The sequence below is a fragment of the Bos indicus x Bos taurus genome, chromosome 11 (assembly GCF_003369695.1).
Source record: "Bos indicus x Bos taurus breed Angus x Brahman F1 hybrid chromosome 11, Bos_hybrid_MaternalHap_v2.0, whole genome shotgun sequence".
NCBI lineage: Eukaryota > Metazoa > Chordata > Mammalia > Artiodactyla > Bovidae > Bos > Bos indicus x Bos taurus.
Window position 1 is genome coordinate 105299422 of NC_040086.1, and position 20193 is coordinate 105319614.

The 20193-nt window shown below is 67.6% G+C and overlaps 4 protein-coding genes across 15 annotated transcripts in view; 1 reads left to right on the forward strand and 3 right to left on the reverse strand.

The window, feature by feature from the left end:
• Positions 1 to 5447, forward strand: part of GRIN1 (glutamate ionotropic receptor NMDA type subunit 1) — a 26236-nt gene extending 20789 nt beyond the window's left edge. For 2 of the 8 annotated variants that reach the window (XR_003513583.1, XR_003513582.1), the window contains 6 exons: positions 280 to 441; positions 553 to 662; positions 770 to 915; positions 2116 to 2226; positions 4217 to 4433; positions 4581 to 4672. Coding sequence is in view for 4 of the 8 variants with exons in the window: in XM_027556938.1 (XP_027412739.1) it covers positions 280 to 441; positions 553 to 662; positions 770 to 915; positions 2116 to 2226; positions 4581 to 4649 (598 nt within the window). In the remaining 4 variants the exon portion in view is untranslated. Of the gene's footprint in view, positions 1 to 279; positions 442 to 552; positions 663 to 769; positions 916 to 2115; positions 2227 to 4216; positions 4434 to 4580 lie in introns of all 8 variants that reach the window. The other 6 variants (XR_003513585.1, XR_003513584.1, XM_027556938.1 and 3 more) reach the window with 3 other exon arrangements.
• LRRC26 (leucine rich repeat containing 26) lies at positions 5445 to 7453 on the reverse strand. The gene is made up of 2 exons (XM_027556943.1): positions 5917 to 7453; positions 5445 to 5838 (listed from the first exon to the last, which is right to left on the reverse strand). Exons 1-2 carry the CDS (start codon positions 6593 to 6595, stop codon positions 5531 to 5533), a joined length of 987 nt encoding a protein of 328 aa, XP_027412744.1. The 5' UTR covers positions 6596 to 7453; the 3' UTR covers positions 5445 to 5530.
• A 97-nt stretch (positions 7454 to 7550) lies between these two features.
• On the reverse strand, positions 7551 to 10675 carry TMEM210 (transmembrane protein 210). 3 transcript variants are annotated; one of them, XM_027556945.1, is made up of 4 exons: positions 9181 to 10675; positions 8147 to 8282; positions 7898 to 7927; positions 7551 to 7772 (listed from the first exon to the last, which is right to left on the reverse strand). In XM_027556945.1, exons 1-4 carry the CDS (start codon positions 9491 to 9493, stop codon positions 7595 to 7597), a joined length of 657 nt encoding a protein of 218 aa, XP_027412746.1. In that variant the 5' UTR covers positions 9494 to 10675; the 3' UTR covers positions 7551 to 7594. The 3 variants fall into 3 exon arrangements, with proteins under 3 accessions (XP_027412746.1, XP_027412747.1, XP_027412745.1); XM_027556946.1 differs by lacking the exon at positions 9181 to 10675 and adding an exon at positions 8404 to 8571; XM_027556944.1 differs by having other exon boundaries at positions 8147 to 9273.
• Positions 10676 to 10759: 84 nt separating this feature from the next.
• Positions 10760 to 20171, reverse strand: ANAPC2 (anaphase promoting complex subunit 2). 3 transcript variants are annotated; one of them, XR_003513586.1, is made up of 13 exons: positions 19995 to 20171; positions 19164 to 19786; positions 17848 to 17980; positions 16852 to 17026; positions 16366 to 16485; positions 16019 to 16136; positions 15246 to 15427; positions 14721 to 14862; positions 14348 to 14423; positions 14071 to 14274; positions 11560 to 11689; positions 11112 to 11343; positions 10760 to 11031 (listed from the first exon to the last, which is right to left on the reverse strand). XR_003513586.1 is itself a non-coding variant. In XM_027556941.1 (13 exons), exons 1-13 carry the CDS (start codon positions 20103 to 20105, stop codon positions 10819 to 10821), a joined length of 2463 nt encoding a protein of 820 aa, XP_027412742.1. In that variant the 5' UTR covers positions 20106 to 20171; the 3' UTR covers positions 10760 to 10818. The 3 variants fall into 3 exon arrangements, 2 of the variants coding, with proteins under 2 accessions (XP_027412742.1, XP_027412743.1); XM_027556941.1 differs by having other exon boundaries at positions 11112 to 11347; XM_027556942.1 differs by having other exon boundaries at positions 11112 to 11347; positions 20034 to 20155.
• Between the last annotated feature and the right edge of the window lie 22 nt (positions 20172 to 20193).

Consider the following 20193-nt stretch of genomic DNA (forward strand, 5'->3'; position numbering starts at 1 on the left):
CACCCAGGTCGCGCGCGACCAATGAGGGGCGGGGCCTGTGAGGGGGCGGGGCGGAGCCATCCGGGCCGTGCGCGACGAGTGAGGGAGGGGCAGGCGGAGCGCGAGTGAAGGGCCGGCAGGACAAGCTGGGGGCGTCCACATCTACAGTCAGTGTCCTGGCCGTGTGGGAGCCACTGGGAGGGGGGACAGACGGCGGGTCCCCAGCTGGCAGGAGGAAGGCTCGCGGGGAGCCAGGGCCACCTGGAAGCGTGGCCGCCGTGACCCCGCCCTTGCCCGCAGCAAGCTGCACGCTTTCATCTGGGACTCGGCGGTGCTGGAGTTCGAGGCCTCGCAGAAATGCGACCTGGTGACCACGGGCGAGCTCTTCTTCCGCTCGGGCTTTGGCATCGGCATGCGCAAGGACAGCCCCTGGAAGCAGAACGTCTCCCTGTCCATCCTCAAGTGAGCTGGCCTCACCCGCCCCCTCTCCGCCCCGCCCCGCCCCGCGAGCCCCTCCCGAGGCACACCCCGCCCCGCCCCGCCCCGCGGGGCTCACACGCCCCGCCCATCCAGGTCCCACGAGAACGGCTTCATGGAAGACCTGGACAAGACGTGGGTTCGGTACCAGGAGTGCGATTCGCGCAGCAACGCCCCTGCTACCCTCACCTTCGAGAATATGGCAGGTGGGCCCCCTCCCTCCGCCACTTCAAGGCCCCTGATGACCCTAGATGGGCGCCCCAGGAGCCACATCCGGAGCAGGCACAGCTGAGGCACAGGATGTCGCCCCCAGGGGTCTTCATGCTGGTGGCTGGGGGCATCGTGGCCGGGATCTTCCTGATCTTCATCGAGATCGCCTATAAACGGCACAAGGACGCCCGGCGGAAGCAGATGCAGCTGGCGTTTGCGGCCGTGAACGTGTGGAGGAAGAACCTGCAGGTAGGGCAGGCCGCCCTCCGAGGCCTGGTGCCCAAGGCCCGGCCCGGCCCGGCCCTCCTCCATCCCCGCAGGCGGAAGCGCTGGCTCTGGCTCCCAGGAGCCCAAGAGGCAAGGACTGGAGCTGGGAGCCACAGCCAAGGCCGCAGTGCTGGGGGCCGCCTGTGGGTGGCTGCCTCTGCGAAGCCAGGCTCCAAGCGTCCACCTGGCCCCTCTGTCTCCAGAGTCGCCCACCGAGGCCCATTCCGTAGGAAGGCAGACTGAGGCAGGGTAAGACAGGGACCCAGCTGGGTGTAGCATGTGAGTCCAAGGTGCAGTCCGCCATCCCTCGCCGCCCCGTGCCCCTCCAAGGACCCTGTTCCCTGCCACCCTGCTGTGCTCCATGTAACTGCAGTCTGAGCTGGTCAGCTGGTCCCGCCGGGCACCCCAGGCTGTGCTCGTGGGGCTTTGCTGGCAGCAGGGGACGGGCTGCCCACAGCCCACCTGGGCCGGGCTCGTGCCCCATGGTCCAGCCCCAGGCTGCCCCATCTCTTCTCTTTCTCTGGGTGCCTCCCCAGAGCCTGTGTCCTGGGAGGAAGCCGGTGTTGCAGAGAGGGAGGGCCGGGGGAACGGGGTCACCAGTGTTCCCACACCTCTCATCTGCCCACTCTTGCTCTTGGGACCTGGCTTGCTGCTCCCAGTGGCGGGCGCAGGGCCCACTCTGGCCATCAGACCCGAAGCCAGGGTCCCAGGAGCTGCCACTGTCTCTCTGTCACTCCAATCCATCTCGCCACCTGCCTTTGGTCCCCTCAGCCCCTTCCTAAATCTCGGTGCGCTTCCTCTGGGGTCAGAGTGGCTGGTGGGGCCTGTGGGGGTGACTCACCCAGTGTTCAGGGGGCTCCTCCTCCTTGGGGCACCCATACACCAGGGGCACCTTGGAGCCAGGGAACCAGGCGGACCTTTCCTGGAAGAGAGCCAGCTGAGGACCCCACCCCGCCTCCCCAAACCCAGTCCCAGCACAAGGAAGGTCAGGCCGGAGACCCTGGCAGCAGCAGAGGCCGCCTGCGAGCGTGGGGCCGGCGGCTGGTCCATCCAGCACAGGGAGGCAGGCAGGAGCGAGGGCCCGAGTGGCCAGCCAGGCTGGGCAGCAGCCCCCAGGAGCAGGCGAGGGCAGGTGTGGCCGCCACCCTCAGCCGTCTAATCACTTATACATATTCATTTTAGGATAGAAAGAGTGGTAGAGCAGAACCCGACCCTAAAAAGAAAGCCACATTTAGGGCTATCACCTCCACCCTGGCTTCCAGCTTCAAGAGACGTAGGTCCTCCAAAGACACGGTAAGGGGAAGAGCGCCCAGTCCCACGTGTCCGACTCTCCCCTCGCCCCCGTGTCTGTGTCCCGTGCATCAGGCCCGCCCTCGCCATCCCACCACCCGCCTCCGCCCGCGCGGCCCTTCTGCGCTCACCGCTGCCCACCCGGCACACTAGGGCCTCTCTGACTCTGGGCCCCTCTCTCGGCCCTCTGCCGCGGGCCTGCCCGCCGGGTCGTCTTCCCCGTGTGTCTCTGCGTTAGTCTGCCCCCCGTGCCATGACGCCACACGCCATCTTAAAGCCGTGTCATGTTGTTGGTCAGCTGGTCAGCCTCCCCACTCGGGGCTGTGCCCGCAGCCCCGGGTGCCCAGGGCCACCCCGTCCCGGGCTCCTCAGCCGTCAGGAGGCCACACCACCTCTCTGTCGCGTCCGTTCCTCCAGCTTCTCCCAGGAAGAGGCCCACTGCCCTCGCTCCCTCCCTGCGACGTCCGTGGAGGGGTGCCTGTGATGTCCCATCCGTCCATCTGTCTGGCCGCCAGCCCCGCCACCCAGACACCTGTCTCTCGTGTCTCACCAGAGCCATGCCTGTTGCATCCCCTCCATGTGGTCTCTGTGTGGGCCGGGGCTGGGGGGCCGGGCCCGGCTCCACCTGGGTGGACGGCTGGGGCCTGGAGTTGGCACAGGCCCCTGGCCACAGGGGCCGTCGGATGGGGAACGGGTGGGACCAGAGGTGGCGGCTCCCACCCCCGGCCGAGCAGGGGCCCTGCGGGAGGTGTGCGGGCAGCACCCGGGGGTCTGAGAACAGGGCGGGGGGGGGGGCCCGAAAGCTGTGGCTGGCAAGCCTTGGGCACCGAGGCTCAGGGAGGGGAGACCCCCACGGAGGGGAGCGGTGCTTCAGCACCTGACCCCCAGCCCCTTCTGAGCCTGAGCCAAGGGTTCCCTGTCCTCCTGCCTGGGCAGCCCGGCACTGTCCCGGGTGTGTGTGCTTGAACCCCAGGCCTCCAAGACTGGCCTAGCCCTGCTGGGAGCGTCCCCAGGCGAGGAGGGCCCGCCCAGGGCCAGCACAGCCCTCAGCCCAGCAGCCTCCCCGCGGTTCGGAGGCGGCTTGTCCTCCCGTCCACAGGAGCCCCAGTTCACAGGCAGTACTACCCCACAGTCTTACGGTCCAGGCGGGAGCAGGATTTATAGGCCCTGCCCACAGCACAAGGGAAGAGGGGCAGACACAGGACAGACAGGGCGCGGCACAGAGCCATCCGAGTCTGGGGTGAGGCCGCCACCTGCCCCAAAGGGGCCCCTGAGGCCTGGCTACTCCACTCCTAGGGCTCAGCACAGGCAGAGTGGGTGGACAGGGGTGGCCTGAGGGGCTGAGAGCACAGGCCTGGCGCTGTGCAGCCTGGGAACTGGGTGGGGCCTGAGCCAGGGGCCCCTCCGGGGGCTGGGAGGGCCAGAGAGGAGCAGCAGTGGGGCAGCCAGGGAGGAGGTGCCCAGCAGACAGAGCTGTGGGGACAGGCAGGCGAAAGGAGGATCAGGGGAGTCACGTAGGCAGGGGGCCACTTTCCGAGGGCAGCAGAATCCCATCCCCGTCCCGGCCCGGAGCCCACTCACAAGCCCTTAGCTGGCCTGGGTGCAGCTCAGAGACCCTCAGGGTGCCTGTCCCGGGACACGCTCCCAGCAGACTCCTTGCCCCGAGCCTCCCTGGGGACCACCCTCCAGGCCAGCTCTGGTGCCACGTGGCATCTGGGGCTGGCCGGCCCTGCAGGGGTGACTGGGGACACTGCCAGCTGGGGGCTGGGCGGGGGAGGGCAGCCCAGCCCCCCACCGTTTCAGGCTGGGCACCTGCTCGGAGGGAGGCCTGGGTGGGGGGCTCTGTCGGGAGGGGTGGGGTCAGTCCGGCTGCTGAGATGCGCTGCCCCTGTCCCGTGGCTGGTCTGGGCCAGGGCGGCACTGGGCGCTCAGGGCTGGGGTCCCTGGCGGCCGGCGGGGCCAGCGGGTATTGATTGTTGGTTCTTATTTATAGAGCACCGGGGGTGGACGCGGCGCTTTGCAAAACCAAAAAGACACAGTGCTGCCGCGACGCGCTATTGAGAGGGAGGAGGGCCAGCTGCAGATGTGTGCCCGGCATAGGGAGAGCTGAGACGCCCTGCCCGCCCTCCTCTGCCCCCCTCCCCCGCAGACAGACAGACAGACGGACGGGACAGCGGCCCGGCCCACGCAGAGTCCCGGAGCACGACGGGGTCAGGGGGAGGAGCGCCCCCCAGCCTCCCCCAGGCCGCGCCCGCCTGCCCGCCGGTCGGCCGGCTGGCCGGTCCACCCGTCCCGGCCCCGCGTGTGCCCCTGATGGCCGGGCTAACGGGCGCCTTGTCTGTATTTCTATTTTGCAGCAGTACCATCCCACTGATATCACGGGCCCGCTCAACCTCTCAGATCCCTCGGTCAGCACCGTGGTGTGAGGCGCCCGGAGGCGCCCACCCGCCCCGTTAGCCCGGCCAAGGACACTGAGGGGTCCTGCTGCTCGGGAAGGCCTGAGGGAAGCCCACCTGCCAGAGACTGCCCACCCCGGGCCTCCCGTCCGTCCGTCCACCCTGCTGCCGGTGGGCAGCCCCTGCTGGACTGAGGCTCGGACGAGAGCCGCTGAGGACGGGCCAGAGCTGAGCTGGCTGGGCAGAGCCGCAGGGCGCTCCGGCAGAGGCAGGGCCCTGGGGTCTCTGAGCGGCAGGGGGAGCATCTGACTCAGCCCAGCAGAGGGGCTTGGTGCAGAGACTGGAGCCCCATCCTTCCTGGCCGCTCCCAGAGCCACGGTGGGCCTAGGCCCCGGCTGGCTGGGCCACCCCTCCCACGCCCCTGCGCCGCACGGCCTCCGCCCCACCTCCCCCTTCCTGCCTGTACCCCTTCTCCGCTTCACCCCATCCTCTGAGCTGGCCCTGCCCTTCCTGGACTGCAGACCCTGAACCCCATCCGCTGGCAGCGCCTCCCTGGGGCGCGCTCGGGCTCCCCACTGCCTCCCACCTCCGGACCCTGCGAGGGCTGAGCCTTCTCTTTGCCTCCTCCGCCCGCCACCCAGGGTGGGCTTCGCAGACGCTGGCTCGGGACTATCCTCAGCCCCGCCAGGTGCAGGCCCGGCCTTTCCGCGTCCAGGCGCGCCTCCCCCGTGCGGCCCGTGCCCTCCACCCCAAGGGCCCGGCGCGCGCCGACCCCCGCCCCACCCGGTGTGTGCAGTGGAGATGCCAAAAGGAATGTCACGAAAATTTCGAGCTGTGTCGCTTGTTGACGCCTGTCAGGAATGCGGAAGGGGCAAGCGGGTCGGGGGAGGTTCGAGGGCGGCCGCGGCCCCTCAAGCTTGGGCGGCGGTGGCCGCAGGCGAGGCCGTGCCGGGGCAAGGATCCGGCTGCCTCCTCTGCTGGCGGCGGGCGGCGGCGCGGCGGCGGCGGCGGTGGCGAGCGCCGCAGGCAGTGAACGCGGAGCCCAGGGCCAGACAGGCGGCCAGGCTAGCGAGGAAGGAGACGGGCCCGAGACCATAGATCACGGCCAGATCCCGGGCGGCAAGGGGCCGCGCGCAGTGGCTGAAGGCGGCGTCCGGGAAGGCGGTTAAGGGGCTGAGCGTCAGGCGCCCCGGCGACACGCAAAGCAGCGTCTCGGCCTCTGCGGGACACGGGCGCGGCGTCAGACGGTCGCGGGGGTAGCCGCCCGCCCGTCCCGCCCGCGCCCGCGAGGGCTCACCTGGCGCGTGCCGCGGGTGCCCGCGAAGCCAGGCGCAGAGTGGGCGCAGCGCGCAGCCACAGGTCCAGGGGTTGCCGCGCAGGCGCAGCGTGTTGAGAGCCGGCAGGCCAGCCAGGAGCCCGGACGCGAGCGCAGGCAGGTCGTTGTCCTGCAGGCTGAGCGCGCGCAGCAGCGGGAGCGCGCCCAGCACCGCGGGCTCTAGGCGTGCCAGCCGGTTCTCAGCCAGCGAGAGGGCGCGCAGAGCGCGCAGTGGCGCGAAAGTGCCGGGCAGCAGCGCCTCTAGCTGGTTGGCGCTGAGGTCTAGCTGCTCCAGCGCGCCCAGGCCCCAGAAGGCCCGCGCGTGCACCCAGCGCAGTCCGTTCTCGCGCAGATCCAGGCGGAGCAGAGCGCCGGCATCCACGAAGGCGCCGGGAGGCAGCGCGTGCACGCGGTTGTGGTTCAGCAGCAGCACGCGGACGCGCCGGTTCAAGCCCCCCGGCACGGCGGGCAGCGCGCGCTCCGAGCAGTTGGCCTGGCCCCCCGGCGCGCACACGCACGCCTCGGGGCAGTCCAGGGCGCCAGGGGTTCCCCAGGAGGCGGCTGCAGCGGGCGCCTGGGTCCAGACTGGCCACGGCAACAGCAGCAGTAGCAGCTGCAGCGGCGGCGGCGGCCCCCACGAGGGAAAGGAGGGACTCCACATGGGGACAATCGTGGAGGTCCGCTGCCCGGGTGTTACCAGAGCCGGTCCGTCCCTGCGGTGCCCGCACAAATATTAACTCTCAGGCCTGAGCACAGGCAGTTCCTGTCCCACGGCTTGTCCTGCGCCTAGGGCGGAGGCTGGGCAGACAGCCAAAGGCAGGGCACTGCCAGCCACCTGTCCCGAAGCTCTGAGCTCCACTTGGCTCCGGGCCAGCAGCGCTGTAAAGACCGCGCCCAGTCCTCACCTGTGTGGTTCGCCATCCTGTGACCCCAGGAGGCCTGAGCAACTGGACCACGCCATCCCCCACAATCTCTCCCTCGCCGAACTCACAACAGCGACACAACATGGGAGCCGGTGCGCCCTGCTGCTCACCCCCTCTGTCTCCACTCAGCAAGTGATCCCAGGGCGCACACAGCAGTCCCCACCTAGCACGGCCCCATCCCCATGGTGGACGGTTGAGGGGCCCCTGAGCCCAGGGTCCAGGAGATGTGGTGGGGGGCAGGGGGAGGACGGCACCCCTGAGGAAGGGGAGGCAGTCACCTGCCCCCCTCTCCTGCCCCCCAAGGGCTCTCCCGGAACCTCAAGGAGACGCGTGGGTGGGGCAGGGCCACCGGCCCAAGTCCTCCGGTCACATGCTGCTTCTCTGGACTCGGGCGAGTCACAGGTCCTGTCTTGGCATTTTCCCGGGGTGGGGCAGGGGCAGGGGCGGAGGCCTGCGGGCTTCACGGGACGAAGCGGCAGGCAGAGGCAGGGAGGACCCGGGCTGAGGCAGGGAGGACCCGGGCTGAGGCGTGCAGGAAGTGCAGACTCCCAGAGGTGTGGACCCCTGCCCGGAGGGTGGACAGCGCGAGCCTAGAGCGGGCACCCCACTGAAGAGAAAGGGGGCGACCAGATGCGTGCAGGGCCCCCCCACCGCAGACACTCCCCAGAGGGGCCCAGGGAGGACAGCACAGAGTAACTAAATACTGTTTAATTCCCCTCCCCCCAGCGCCCGAAGCCCTACTCAGGTGGGGGGGGCGGCTCCTCCAGGGTCGGGTCCATGGTGATGGTCATGAGGCCATGCTCTTCCAGGGGCTGCATCATGGGGACCGCCATGTCGGGGTCCATGAGGTGGGACTCCACGTGCACCGTGCGCAGGTCCATGCGGTCTTCCTGCACCCCGAAGTGCCCCACCATCCTGCGCAGCACGGCCTGGTCAGGCCGGCTGCAGGCCGCCCTGGCCACCCAGGCCTCCACCTCCCGGGGGCCTCCACCTCCCAGGGGCACAGCTCACCCTTGGGGCCCTCCCCTGGGGTCACTCACCTGCTGTCCATGTGTGCAGGGCACGTTTCACTGGGGTGGGGGGGATAAAGGTGAGGCGTGAGTCTGTGAACAACGCAGCTGGCCTCCAAGCGTCCAGAGGTGCCCCCCCTCCACCTCTCCCTAACCCAGTCTGAGAGACATCCTTCCCAAGTCCTGCTGACCTCACCCGGTGAGACTGGGAGGCTGGGGGGACAGCTTGACCCACAGTCCCCACCCGCCCCCCGCCGGTCAGCCCTGGGATTCACGCACCCCTTGGCTCGAATGACACCAACGGCCACGATGACCAGGGCGCAGAAGCAGCTAGCGCTGATGCCCGCCAGCACCACCAGCAGGGCGATGAGGGCCTCGCGGCTGAGGCCGAGGCTGCACTCGCAGTAGGCTCCAGCTGCAGAGACACGGCCGGGCAGCCAAGGGGCCCAAGTCACCTGCCAGTGGCCGACCTGTGAACCCCGCCCCCGCGGCCCCTGGGCCTGGCTGGGCATGGCCGGGGCTGGGGGAGGCCGCACCTGCAGCAGGGATGAGCAAAAGGGACAGGCACATGAGGCCGAGGGGGCCGCCGAGCAGGCGGGAGTCGGGCTGGGGACAGGCGGCCATGTCCAGCCCCCGGCCCGCCGCACGCCTCTGGCCGGAGCTCGGCGGAAGGCGCTGACCTCACAATGGAGCTGTGAGGCAGGGAGGGCGGGGGCAGGGCCTCTCCTGGAGCTTCGCTGCCCTGGGAGCTGGGCGCCTCGGGGAGCCCTGGGCAGTTGGTCCCCAGGATGGACAGGGCTGATAGGGCGGCCTGGAGTGCCCCGGCCAGGTCTGAGGCAGGGTGGCGGCGGGGCTGCCCTGGCCTTGGGGGAGGACCACTTCATGGGAAGCGGTACCACCTGTACTGGGGCCCCTGGGGGCAGGGAGGCGGCGGCCTGGAAAGCCCACAGTGGGCAAGCCCCAGCCTCTGTTTGTCAGGATGAGGGCTGCAGCAGCTTGGTGGAGGGAGGCTGGCCTGGGGTGCAGCTGACTAATGTCCCCACACTCCCCAGAGCAGGAGGCCTGGGCCTGGACCTGGCAGTGTTCGCAGAACACCCTTGAGCAGGCGGCTCTTAAACCACTATGACAGCGTCTGGAGCTCTGGGTTAGTTGTGTTGTTAGTTAGAACTCATGGCCAGCTCTGCGGTCTGTTCCCTGTGTGACCTTCCCACACACCAGACAAGTGCGGCTCGCGGGAGCTCCAGGTTAACCTCAGCCCTTCCCCTCTTCCCCTAAGGACCTGGCAAGCAAACTCAGGCAGCAGGAGGAAATACCTGTCCCACACCTGACCCTCCAAGGCACTGGGGGCTGCAGCCAAACCCTGGTTGCCAGGGACTTCCCTGACCCTCGCACGGTGCCACTTCCTGGGGGCGGCTCCTGGCACACCTCTGCGCCCGATGACTGAGGCAGTGACTTGAGACGCTGGGTTTCACACGCTCGTGCAGAGTCCAGAGGGACTTGGGGCAGGTGTGCCCATGCCCAGGGGCCGGCAATGCCACCCTGCCAGGCCGGTCCAGCCGGTTTCACCCAGGCTAGGACAACGAAGACAGGCCCAGCCCAGTGCCAGGCAGGAAGTCCTCTTCCCATGACCACAGCACAGCCCCCGGGTGGTCCGCGTCCAAAGGGGACACCTGCCAGCCCCTCACATCCACAGACCCCTCAGGCTCTGCGAGGCCCTCCACGTCTTCCTTCAAACCCCGTGGCAAACCCCAACCTGGGGCGTAAGGAGTCTTAGAGCGAGCTCCTGGTGGCCCTGCGGTCAGGGCTCCGGGTGCCCCTGCCATGGCTGGGGTTCAGTCCCTGATCGGGGAATCGAGACCCCAGATGACCCTTGGTGTGGCCAAAAAAAAGGGAAGGGCCCTGGAAGCAAAGCCAGCACTGGGGCCCTCAAGCAGAACAGGACAGGAGGGGCGCTGGGGTGAGACCGGGGGAGCCAGGGGGCCTGGGACGCCCTGCGGAGGGGGTGGGCAGTGCAGACGCTTGTCCTGAAGGGCCTTTGTCACCTGGGGCGGCAGTGCCACCAGGCTTGAGCGGGTCCAGCCAGACAAGCTGAATGAATGAAGGTTGGGCCGCAGTGCCTGTGATGCTCAGCACAGCTTGAAGGCCTCAGGCCTGGCACCAACACCCACCCCACCGCCTCCTGGGAGCTGGGGCGGGGCCAGTGCTGGGCCTCCAGAGCGGCTGGACGGGGCCTGTGCGTAGCCCTGGGGGCGGCTGGCTCCCTGGGCCCGGCCTCTCCCTTGGGGGAACAGCCTGGCCCCCGGGCGCCCCCAAGCACACCTCAGGGGCGTGGGAGGGGTGGGTCTTTCAGAAAGCACGCCTCACTGTCAGCCCCCAGCACTGACTGCTAGACCACAGCGGGGACACAGGCAGCCCCTCGCGCTGCAGATGCGAGGGGCCGCCTGTCTGCCCACCCGCCTCACACATTCTGACAACACCCTGGGGCCACAGGAGTCCTGGGGCTCTCAGCCCAGCACTGGGGTCTGGACCCTCAGGCCGGGTAGAGGGAGGGGGACCCGAGTTCTCTCCAAGGCCAGCGGGGTGAGGCCAGGGCTGGGGGCCCTTGGGCAGAGATCCAGGAGGTCTGTTTCCCAGTTGGCTGCCCCTCATTGGCCGGAGCCACGAGCCTGACGTGGGTTTTCGTTAGCCACGGTGACCGGACACTCATGTGCCAGGACTCCTCCTGGCCTGGAGCCCACACAGGTGTGCAGCCCCCACCTGCTGGGGGGACCCGCTCTGCCTGGATGCGAGGAGGCCAGATGTGCAGAACCGGAGCACACGCCCAGAGTCGGCGGCGCGGGGAGGGCCTGAGCACGTGTCCCTGGGGCCACAGAGCTGACACGACACGGAGCATGAAGAACCATCTCTTTACTCGCATTCTGGGGGGGGGGCGGGCGGGGCCTGGCGGCGGCTCAGCCACAACTCTTGGGCAGGCGGTAGACGCCGGCGGAATAGACGAGCTGCTGGTCGCGCACCTTCCTCTGCAGGAAGCCCTGGAGCTCCTGCAAGTCGATCTCGGCCAGCGCGGGGCCGGTGACCACGAACATGCGCAGCATGCTGTAGATGCGCTCCAGCGACAGGCTCTCCAGGTTGGTCAGCATGGCCTGGATGTACGTCCAGAAGAGCTGGGGGAACAGCCGCGGTCAGGCCGCCCCGCCCCACCCCCGCCCCCCGCCCCCCGCCCCCGCGGGCGGGCCGGGCGCACCAGCAGCTCCTCCTCCTTCTGGTCGGCTTGCGAGGCCAGGCCCGAGTCGCTCTCGTCGTCGCTGTCGACCAGCACCATGTTATCTCGGTCCTGTGGCCGCTCTTCCTCCACTACCGAGAAGGTGCCGGCCGGCTCCTCGCGCAGCACGCCCTGCTGCAGCCACACGGACAGGCGGCGCCGCAGCAGCGCGGCCGGCATCTTCACCGCCTCGCTCAGCTCCTCCAGGCCCCAGCTGGCTGCGGGCAGGCGGCGGGCGTGGGCGGGCGGGCTCCGCTGTGCCCCTCGCGGGCCCAGCTCGGCAGGACCTGGGGGAGGGGCTGGCGGCGGGGAGCCGCTCGGGCCCGCCCACCCTCCTCGGGAGACGGGGCGTGTCCTCCTGGGGGGCGTGGCTGAGGCGGGGCCGGCTGGGGTGGGGTGGGTCGGGGGTGGGCGCGGCTGGGGAGCTCACCTTGGTCCTGGAAATACAGCAAGACCACAGCCTGCACCGGGGTCACCGCCACGGACAGGGTGCGGTCAGCCAGCTCCACGTCCATTGTCACCAAGCCCAGGGTGTGCTTCCAGCTGAGCGTCCGCATGGCCTGGGGAGGACAGGGTCAGCGCGGGCCGTTCGGCGGGTCCCGCTGGACCAGGCTTTACAACCTGGGAGCAGGCGGGGAAGGGCTCCACCCCCACCCGGCGGGTGGCAGCTGCAGTGGCAGCCAAACCAGCACCCGGTGGGGTTCCAGTTTCCTCCCCTCAGCAAGCAGCACCCAACAGCCAGGCCACCGTGTCCCCACGAGACATGCCCACTTCTTGATCCCAGGATCTCAGAACGTGACCTGACCTGCGGATGTCGGTAGGGAAGACAAGGTCTGGGAGGGACGCGGGCCCTAACCTAATAGACCGGTGTACCTGTCAGAGGGTGGGTGCGCAGACACGGGAAGCAGAGTGGAGCTGGAAGATGGGGGAGGGACTGGTCTGCAGCCTCCAGGAGGCCCGCAGCCCCGCCCAGCCCTCCACCACAGACCCAGCCTGCAGGGCCAGGAGCAGGTCCTACCGCTCTGCCACCTGGCGAGCAGGCTTTGTCACGGCCACCGCGGAATGGTGATAGACCTCAGTGCGGGTGGAGCGTGCTGCTGGAGCAAGCACCTTTCCCAGAAACACAGCTCTGGCTGTGGCGCTGGGGGAGGGGAGGACTTGGAACGTTCTGAGCTGCGTGCTGGTGAAGCCAGGGTTGCCCTGGGGAGACTACAGGGAGAAACATAACCCAAAAGGCCCTTCCGGTGAGGCCTGTCGCGGCGCCCCTGGAAACGACTGCAAGGCGGCCGCTGAAGGAACAGCAGAGACAGCTCCGCTGGGGTGAGAGGGCTGGAGGGAGACGCGGGATGCTGGGCTGAGATTTCCAAGTGAAGTGTGGGAAGTGCAGCCTGCAGCTTCCTCACTGCTCGTGTGAACCGAGGGGGAATCCAAGGAGGACCGGCGAGCCCAAAGGAGCGCACCACGCCACGCACTCCGCGACAGAGTGCACCTCCACGGGGCCCGAGAGGTGAGCTGTGTCAAAGCCACATCAGCCAGCAGCGTCCTGGGACCAGCATGGGGGGAGCAGGAGAGGCATGGGAGCCCCAGTCCGGGCACTGGACGCTGAGACCTGCGTGGACGCCCACAGGCTTAGGCCTCAGCAGCAGGGCAGAGATGCTGGCCTGGGTCCCTAAAGGCAGCTTGTTAAGGTACGGTCACACGGAGTGGGGCCTGGGGTCCTCAGAGGAAGAGGGAACTCTGCACCAGACACTGGGAGAGGCCGGGTAACACGAGCTGGGGTCAGAGCGACGCACCCACAGCCAGGAGCACCTGGAGCTCGGCCACCACGAGGACAGAGGACCCTCTCTTGGAGCCTGTGGAGGGGGCACAGCCCTGCTAACACCCTGAATTGAGTTTCTGTTGATGTCACAGATGCCCTTGACAGATGCTGCAACTGAGAAAACAGGTCTCTGTCGTGTTTACGGCACCTGTCTGTGGTCTTTGTTACGGCCACCACCGGGGACACCGGTAGGGTGACTCTGGGCCAAGCGCTGCCCCGAGTCCCGCAGCCTCCACGGCTCTGAAGGGGACGTGATGCTGAAGCTCTCCACAGTCAGCAGCTGGCCGGGTCCTAACCAGGCGCTGTGGCTCCAAACCGTGACCTTTTCAACCCCAACTCGGGTCTGCAGCGGGACAGCTGTGTGGCCAGCAGCAGAGGCCATGACCACCCCCATGTATGCAGCACCGCCCTCGGGCAGGAGACCCGCTGGGGGGAGCAGAGGCCCCCCCAGGCGCTCCAGCACCCAGCTGGAGGACAGCTGTCTCATTGGGCGCACCAACCTGAGAAGGGGGCCGTGTCTGAGTCTGCCTTCGGACCCAGGGGGACGCCCTGGAGGAAGCTGGTGGGGCCTCTCCTGACAGGCGTGCTGGGGCACAGAGGGAGGCTGGGGAGGGCCCCTCAGATGTCTTTAGCCAGGAAGGGGTGTGTGGGGCTGAGGCGGGGAGCACAGGCGGGCTCCAGGACCCTGGCCCCCGCCGCCCTCCCCTGGCTCTGGAAGGAAGCCCCTAGGATCAGCTCTCCAGCGCTGAGCCTCTCCCGACTCAGGACCTCAGGTCTTCAACCTTAACAGCCACACCCAGCCCGCCCCGGCACCGGCTCACAGCAAACCCAGAGGAGCCGCCAAACACCCCAAGAGAAGCCAGGAGACTCCCTGGAGACACCCACCGAGGCGACACAGTGGGTGTCCTGGGCCAAGCACTGCCACCAGCCCTGGGTTCTGAGAACAAGCGGGCGGACGTTGCAGAGGCGGCCCAGGGTCAAGACTGGCGCCAGCACCGTCGGGCACAGCAGAGCGTGGAGCGTGCGCACACACGGGCTCCAGGGAGAGCGCAGAGGGCGTGGATCCCAGAGCAGACACAGGACTCGCCCGAGGCGCCCGCGGCCGCAGCAGCACAGCCCTACCTTCAGCTTCTCGTACTTCCGGCAGTACACCTCCAGGGCCTCCCTGATGTCCTCGGGGACCTCCAGCTTCTCGTCCTTGAAGGGCGGCCAGAACTCGCTGGACAGGATGACGGCATAGACTCCGAAGGGCGGCTGCTCCTCGGCGGGCCGCTTCTCGTCCTCCTCCCGGATGTTGGCGTTGATGCGGCGCGAGTCCGCCATGTCCTGGGGAGACGGGCCTCCTGAGGGTCTGGGCGGGGGCGGGGACCAGGCGGCTGCGGGGAGCCCGGGCGCCTACCTTGAGCATGACCTCACAGAAGTGCATCGGGGCCTCGCCAAAGCGCAGTTTCAGCAGCTCCACGTTGCGAATCTCCCTGCAAGCACGCGTCTCTGAGGGCTCAGTGCCCCTGCCCCAGCCAGCCCCTGCGGGCGACACCCAGCGCCCTGCACCCCCGTCCCCCAGCCCGGGGGGCCAGGCAGGGGCCCCAGGAGCGGCCACTCCACGTTCTTGGGCCGTCCCCAGGCACCCAGGCAGCGGTCGAGCACAGGCTGGTCCCTGCCGCGCCTGGGGACTGTGCTCGTCTCCACTGAACACTGGAGCTGACAGAGGACAACTGTCCTGAGTCAGGGCCACGCCTTCCCTGGACGCAGGGCGACCCCGCAGGCCTCACCGCTCAGGGCTGAAGCTGAACTGGTGCAGCAGGCGGTCGGCTAGCAGCGAACGGTACTCATTGATGAAGAGGTCCTTGCTGCCATAGATGCTGACCAGCAGGCTGATGATGTCTGAGGAGCGCCGCTTGGAGCTGGACTTCCCTGGAGGCCAGGCACACGGGCACCTCATACGTGGAAGCGGCACCGTCTGCACCGAGTAGCCTACCCACTGCACCCCCGCGTGAGGCCTGGCTCTGGGTCCCTGGTGCAGACGTGCCGAAACCTGCCCCTCCTCCAGCGGAAGCAGCAGGGCCAGGGGGCGGGGTGGGGGGGCAGGCAGGGCACCCCCTAGGGCTCTGATGGGGGCCACAGTCCACGTGGGCCCAGCCAGCCAGGGGAAGCACCCTGGGGAACCAGGCCAGGTCGGGCATGGACCAAGGACCTCCTAAAGCTCGAGTGCGTGCAGCGACAACCTGGAGGCGAGAGCTCCGACCCGACTGGGCCCCCCTACGACCCCAGGCCTCGCAGGGCTGCCTGACGCTGACCTGGATCTGCGTCCACAGGGTCAGGGACCCAGTCCTCCGGCTCGCCAGAGTCGTCCTCACTGTCCTGCCCGGTCTCTAGGCTCGCAGGGTCCGTCTTGGACAGCTCAACAGCCAAGTCGCCCGTCCCATCCGAGTCCCCCGTCAGCCCCGCCACGATCTGCCGCACTGTGTCCTCCCGCGTCCTGGTGAACACGAGCCCTCGTCGCCTGCTCCAGCCAACCCCGTGACCCCACCGACCCCCGCAGGCAGCACCCAGCAGGCACATGCTGAAGGCAAGGCCATCAGACTCCACTGCCACCCCCCAAATTTAAAAAGCCACTGTGTCCTGCATCAGGGGCTCAGACGACAAGACACATCCGGGCCAAGCCACGCAGGGCCAGGGGCCAGCAGGCTCAAGTCTCTACTGCCCCAGGGGCTCCTGGCTGGCTGCGCTCCTTGGCCAACAGTCAAGAGGCTGCTCCCCGGGGTGAAAAGGCCAACACAAGACCCGTCCCTCCCATCAGCCCTGGGCCAGCTCGCAAAGAGGCAAAGTTGAGCCTGTGTGTCCATCTGCGCTGACCTGGCTCTTGGCCGGCACACGGGTGTGGTGACCCTGGGCTGCAGGCCCACGGCCAGCACTGGCAAAAGGAAGGCGCCCAGCTGGGCTGCCCGACCTGGGAGGACGCCTGGTGCCCAGGGGACCACGTCCTTTCGCTCCACCAAGGCCTGCAGGGGCTCAGCAGCACAAGTGGGGCTGGGGGCCCTGAGGGTTCCCTCAGCTGCCCCGCGCTCACCGCAGGTACCGGCGAATGGGCTCACAGGCCACCTCCAGGACAACCATGGACGGGTCCAGCACGCGCAGCGCCTTGATAGCAGAGATGTACAGGGTGATGATGTCACACGTGTTCACGCCTGCGGTCGGGACAGGAGACCCCGAGCAACACAGTGACGCGGAGACAGACACCCCGGTCAGGTGACCCGCAGGTCCCACTGCGCCGTCACCCCCAGTACGTGATCTGCGGTACTGCCCCTCCTCCAGCCCCACCGCCGGTACTGAAGAGTGGACCTGTTCTCACAGGCTGCGGCAGAACCCCGCCCCCGAGGGCCACAGAAAAGCTTCTTCACCCCTCCCAGGCTCTACCTGGGTGGAGCAGCCGCGTCTCCAGGGCAGCCTTGAGGGACACGAGCAGCTGCGGCCTCTGGTCGGTCCTCTCCAGGCAGTACTTGAGGTCTTCCACAGCGGGCCTGGAGTCCGGGAAGTCTGTGGGGAAAGGCTGATCCTGGCACGTGCACACGTGGTGTGCCCACAGACAGGTGGACGGAGGCCTGGAGGGTGAGCGGCCACACCTCCACAGGCTGCAGAGAGAGGCCCTGCGGGGGGCCAGGTGTGGCCCCTGTGCCCTCAGGGGCCCGCACCCTTGAGCACAGCCACCCCGAGGAGCAGATGGACGGAGCAGAGCCCAAGGGCCAGTGCAGAGCTAGGGGGCAGACAAGGCGCCTCTCCTGCCCAATGTGGATGCTGGGTGGGGCCCGGCTGTGCTCCAGAGGCAGGGGTCCTGGTGTCCCTGACCCCCATCGCAGGCTGAGGGCAGAGGCGAGTGCAGGGGCTCCCGGCGGGCGGGCTGACCTCGGATGATGCTGAAGAGCTCCTCGATGCGCAGGCCGGCGTAGATGCGGTAGAAGAACCTCTGCACGTGGCACCGCCAGCGGCGCAGCGTGGTGCCCGGCTCCGGGGACGCGGGCCTGCTGGGGCCATCCTGCAGGAACACCTTGCCCAGCCAGCCGACCACTCTCTCAATCCACTGTCGGGAGAGCACAGGTGTGGGGCTCCAGGGCCCAAGCCCAGGGCAGAGGTGCAGCTGCCTGCCACGGGCTGGGCCTTGGGAGCCCCAGGCCACCTGTCCGAGACCAGGAGCACAGTGAGATCAGCAGATGGGGGCCTGAAGGGGCCTCCCAGGGCCTCCCCCCACACACACCAGCACCAGGCTCGTCTCCGGCCACACTAGCTCTCACAGAGAGCGCTGCGTCTGAGTGGACGGACACACCCTGGGGACCGCGCACCCGGCCAGCAGCAAGACGGCCCGGACAGTCTGCCGCCTGGGGACAGGACAGCTATCCCCGGGCCTCCAGGCGTGCGCTACACCCCGCTGCAGGGGCCCCAGCACTGAACACCACCCAACCCTCAGCACTGCAGCGCACACACGTCCTCAGGAGACAGGCAGCAGGATGTAGCAGAGGAGGGCAGGTGGGAAGTGAGGCAGGCTGAGAGCCCCACGGTTGGGCCCAGCTCTCCCACAATGTTGTGCAGCCCAGGGCAGGCCCCAGGCCACGCCCCAACAGCATGGACACCCCAAGGCCCCTCGCTGGGACAGCCCAGACCTTAGGGCTGCCTCTAGCCATGTGGCCCTGCACAGATCTCAGCAAGCATGTCACAGGCTCTTCCTCACTGGCGCCAGGGTGGGCCCAGGATGACCAGCCTCCACCCAGCACCAAGACAGCTTCAGTCACCAGCAGCGCCCTGATTCACCCAGGTCACCACACTCTGCCCACTTCTAAAGCCAAGGCACCTAGTCAGTTTTGCCAGCAGCCTCTTCTCGTCTGTGGGCGGGGGGCAGGGCCTCACCTTATGGAACTCTCGCAGGAAGGAGCGTTCGTACTCCCCCCGACAACGGTCCTCCATCCGCTCCCGGGTCACCTGGTGCAGGGTGCTGGTCACAGCCTCGGCGCTGACCCGCTCCAGCAGACTGAGCCTGTGCCTGGAGGAGAGGCCTGCCCGTGTTGCACACGGCACGCGCACCCGCCCCACACCCTCAGCACAGCCTCCTGCAGCCCTCCCGCTGGGGCAAAACCGCATCGGGGAATTCAAGGCAAAGCCGCTGAGATGACAGAGCACCGGTAAGGCACCTCCCGCTCTCCCCAAGGGGTCAACGTCTCTGGCTACTGGGGCGAAGGCCTCGTCCACCTCCTAACAACGGCCCTCAAACAATAGCTAAAGACGTCACTGCTCCGGCCACGTACACTTTTATTACGTACATCTGTTTACCACAGATGTAGCAGTCTCTGCTTCTCAGTGCTGATCCTGACCCGTGATGGCAGAAACCCCAAGAGAACAAAGCTTCTGTGGAACATGCCACACCCTCAGTCCCGTGAGAAGACTCTGACAGCTGTGCAGCTGCCACGTCACTCAAACTGACAAAACCATCATAAGGGGCCACGGGACGTCCCGAGTGGCCCAGGGGTTAAGAATCCTCCCAATGCAGAGGATACAGGTTCAATTCCTGGTTGGGGAACTAAGATCCCATATGTCATGGGGCAACTAAGCCCCACGCCGCAGCTTCTGAGCCCACAGGCCACAACCAGAGAGAAGCCCGTGCAGCACAGCAAGAGAGCCCACGTGCCACAGCCAAGACCCAACACAGCCAAGTAAATAACGGGAAAGTAGGTATTTTATAGAAGTAAGCATCCACAGAAAGTCAGGGACCCCTATGACACGACCTGGGTCGGACGACAGAATCCTTCCCTCCTCACAAGGCTAGAAAGGCCAGCACTTTGCCCAGCATGCTGGTCTAATCTCTGACTTGCTCTACAGAGAAGAAATAGCAACCGTACTTTTCTCAATTCCCAGACAAACGTCATTCCACTTCTGAGAGCTTACAATAGGCACAACAGAATTCTGCTGTGAAACTTAGAATCGTGTAGTCTCAGTGTAAGCAAAGTACAAAGTTCTGAGCCAGGGTGAATGACAAATGCACCCATGGCAAGAACAAGAGGCATAAACTCATAGAGCACACACACCCTGAGAACCCTTGGGAACCAGGGCAAGTGGCAGAGACCACCCCCGGCCAGCCATCCAGCTCTCTGCAGGGGCGGGCTGGACCCAGAGGGGCGAGCAGGAGCCGGGAGGGACAGGGACGCAGGGCGCGCAGGCGCAGTACTCACAGGACCTGGCTGAGCCGGTGGAACTGCTCCAGCGCCTGGCGGCACCAGCACCGCTGCTTGTCACTGCCGCAGCCCGCACACAGCGGGCTCTGCAGAAGGCGGTAGTACCGGCGGCGGGCATACCTGCTGTCCAACTCCCCCTCCAGTTCCGGGTCTGTGCCTCCTTCCCCCTTTCTCTTACTCTGCATGTAAACTCTCAAGAAGCGCCCATAGAGGCGCTGGATCATCTCCTGAAAAGCTCTGGGAGTCGAAAAGAACAGGACGCCTCGCAACGTGGTGTGGACCTTCTCCCGAAGCCCCTGAGCACCGGTGCCCATCAGCAAGCCCAGGCGAGTCCATTTCTCCAGGAGCTCTAGACTACGCAGGTAGGGATCCAGGCGGCTCTCCAGCAGACCGAAAGCATCGAGGAGCAACAGAAGGCACTGGGGTTCGTCCGCACAGTTCTCGCGCTGAGAGATGGCATTCCAGAACTCGAGGGAGATGTTGGCCTGCAGGTCGGTCTGCAGCACCTCTACGAACCACTCCTCCAGGACCGAGTGCAGACCGTGGCCCCTGAGCACTTCCACCGCCGCCCGGAGCTCCTCCTCTTTTGGAGGGACGGCACCGCTGGTCCGGGAGGACGCCTGCAGTACAGAAAACCGTGAGGAGAAGGGGACGCAGCGCGGAGGCGGAGAGGGTGGAGACAGGTAAGGACAAGCGGGAAAGGGACAGCGCGGACGGAAGGCCACGGGAACCCCGCCGCCCTTCGTCGCAGGGACGCAGGCCCACGCGAGGGAAGGGCTGTGGAACACGGAGGGAAGCCAGGACGGACGCCCTCTGCTCGGGCCTCACCAGTCCCAGCGCGGCCGGAGGCACCAGCCCAGTGCTCACGGTGTTCCAGGCCGCCAGCAGCTCCTGCGCAGGCCCCGCGTCACGGCCCGCCTCCGCCGCCGCCGCCGCCATCTGCGACCACCAGCCCTCAGAGCCGCTCGGCGAGGCGCGCCGCGATGACGCCAGGCTGGGCGCGCATGCGCGACGATGACGCACACGG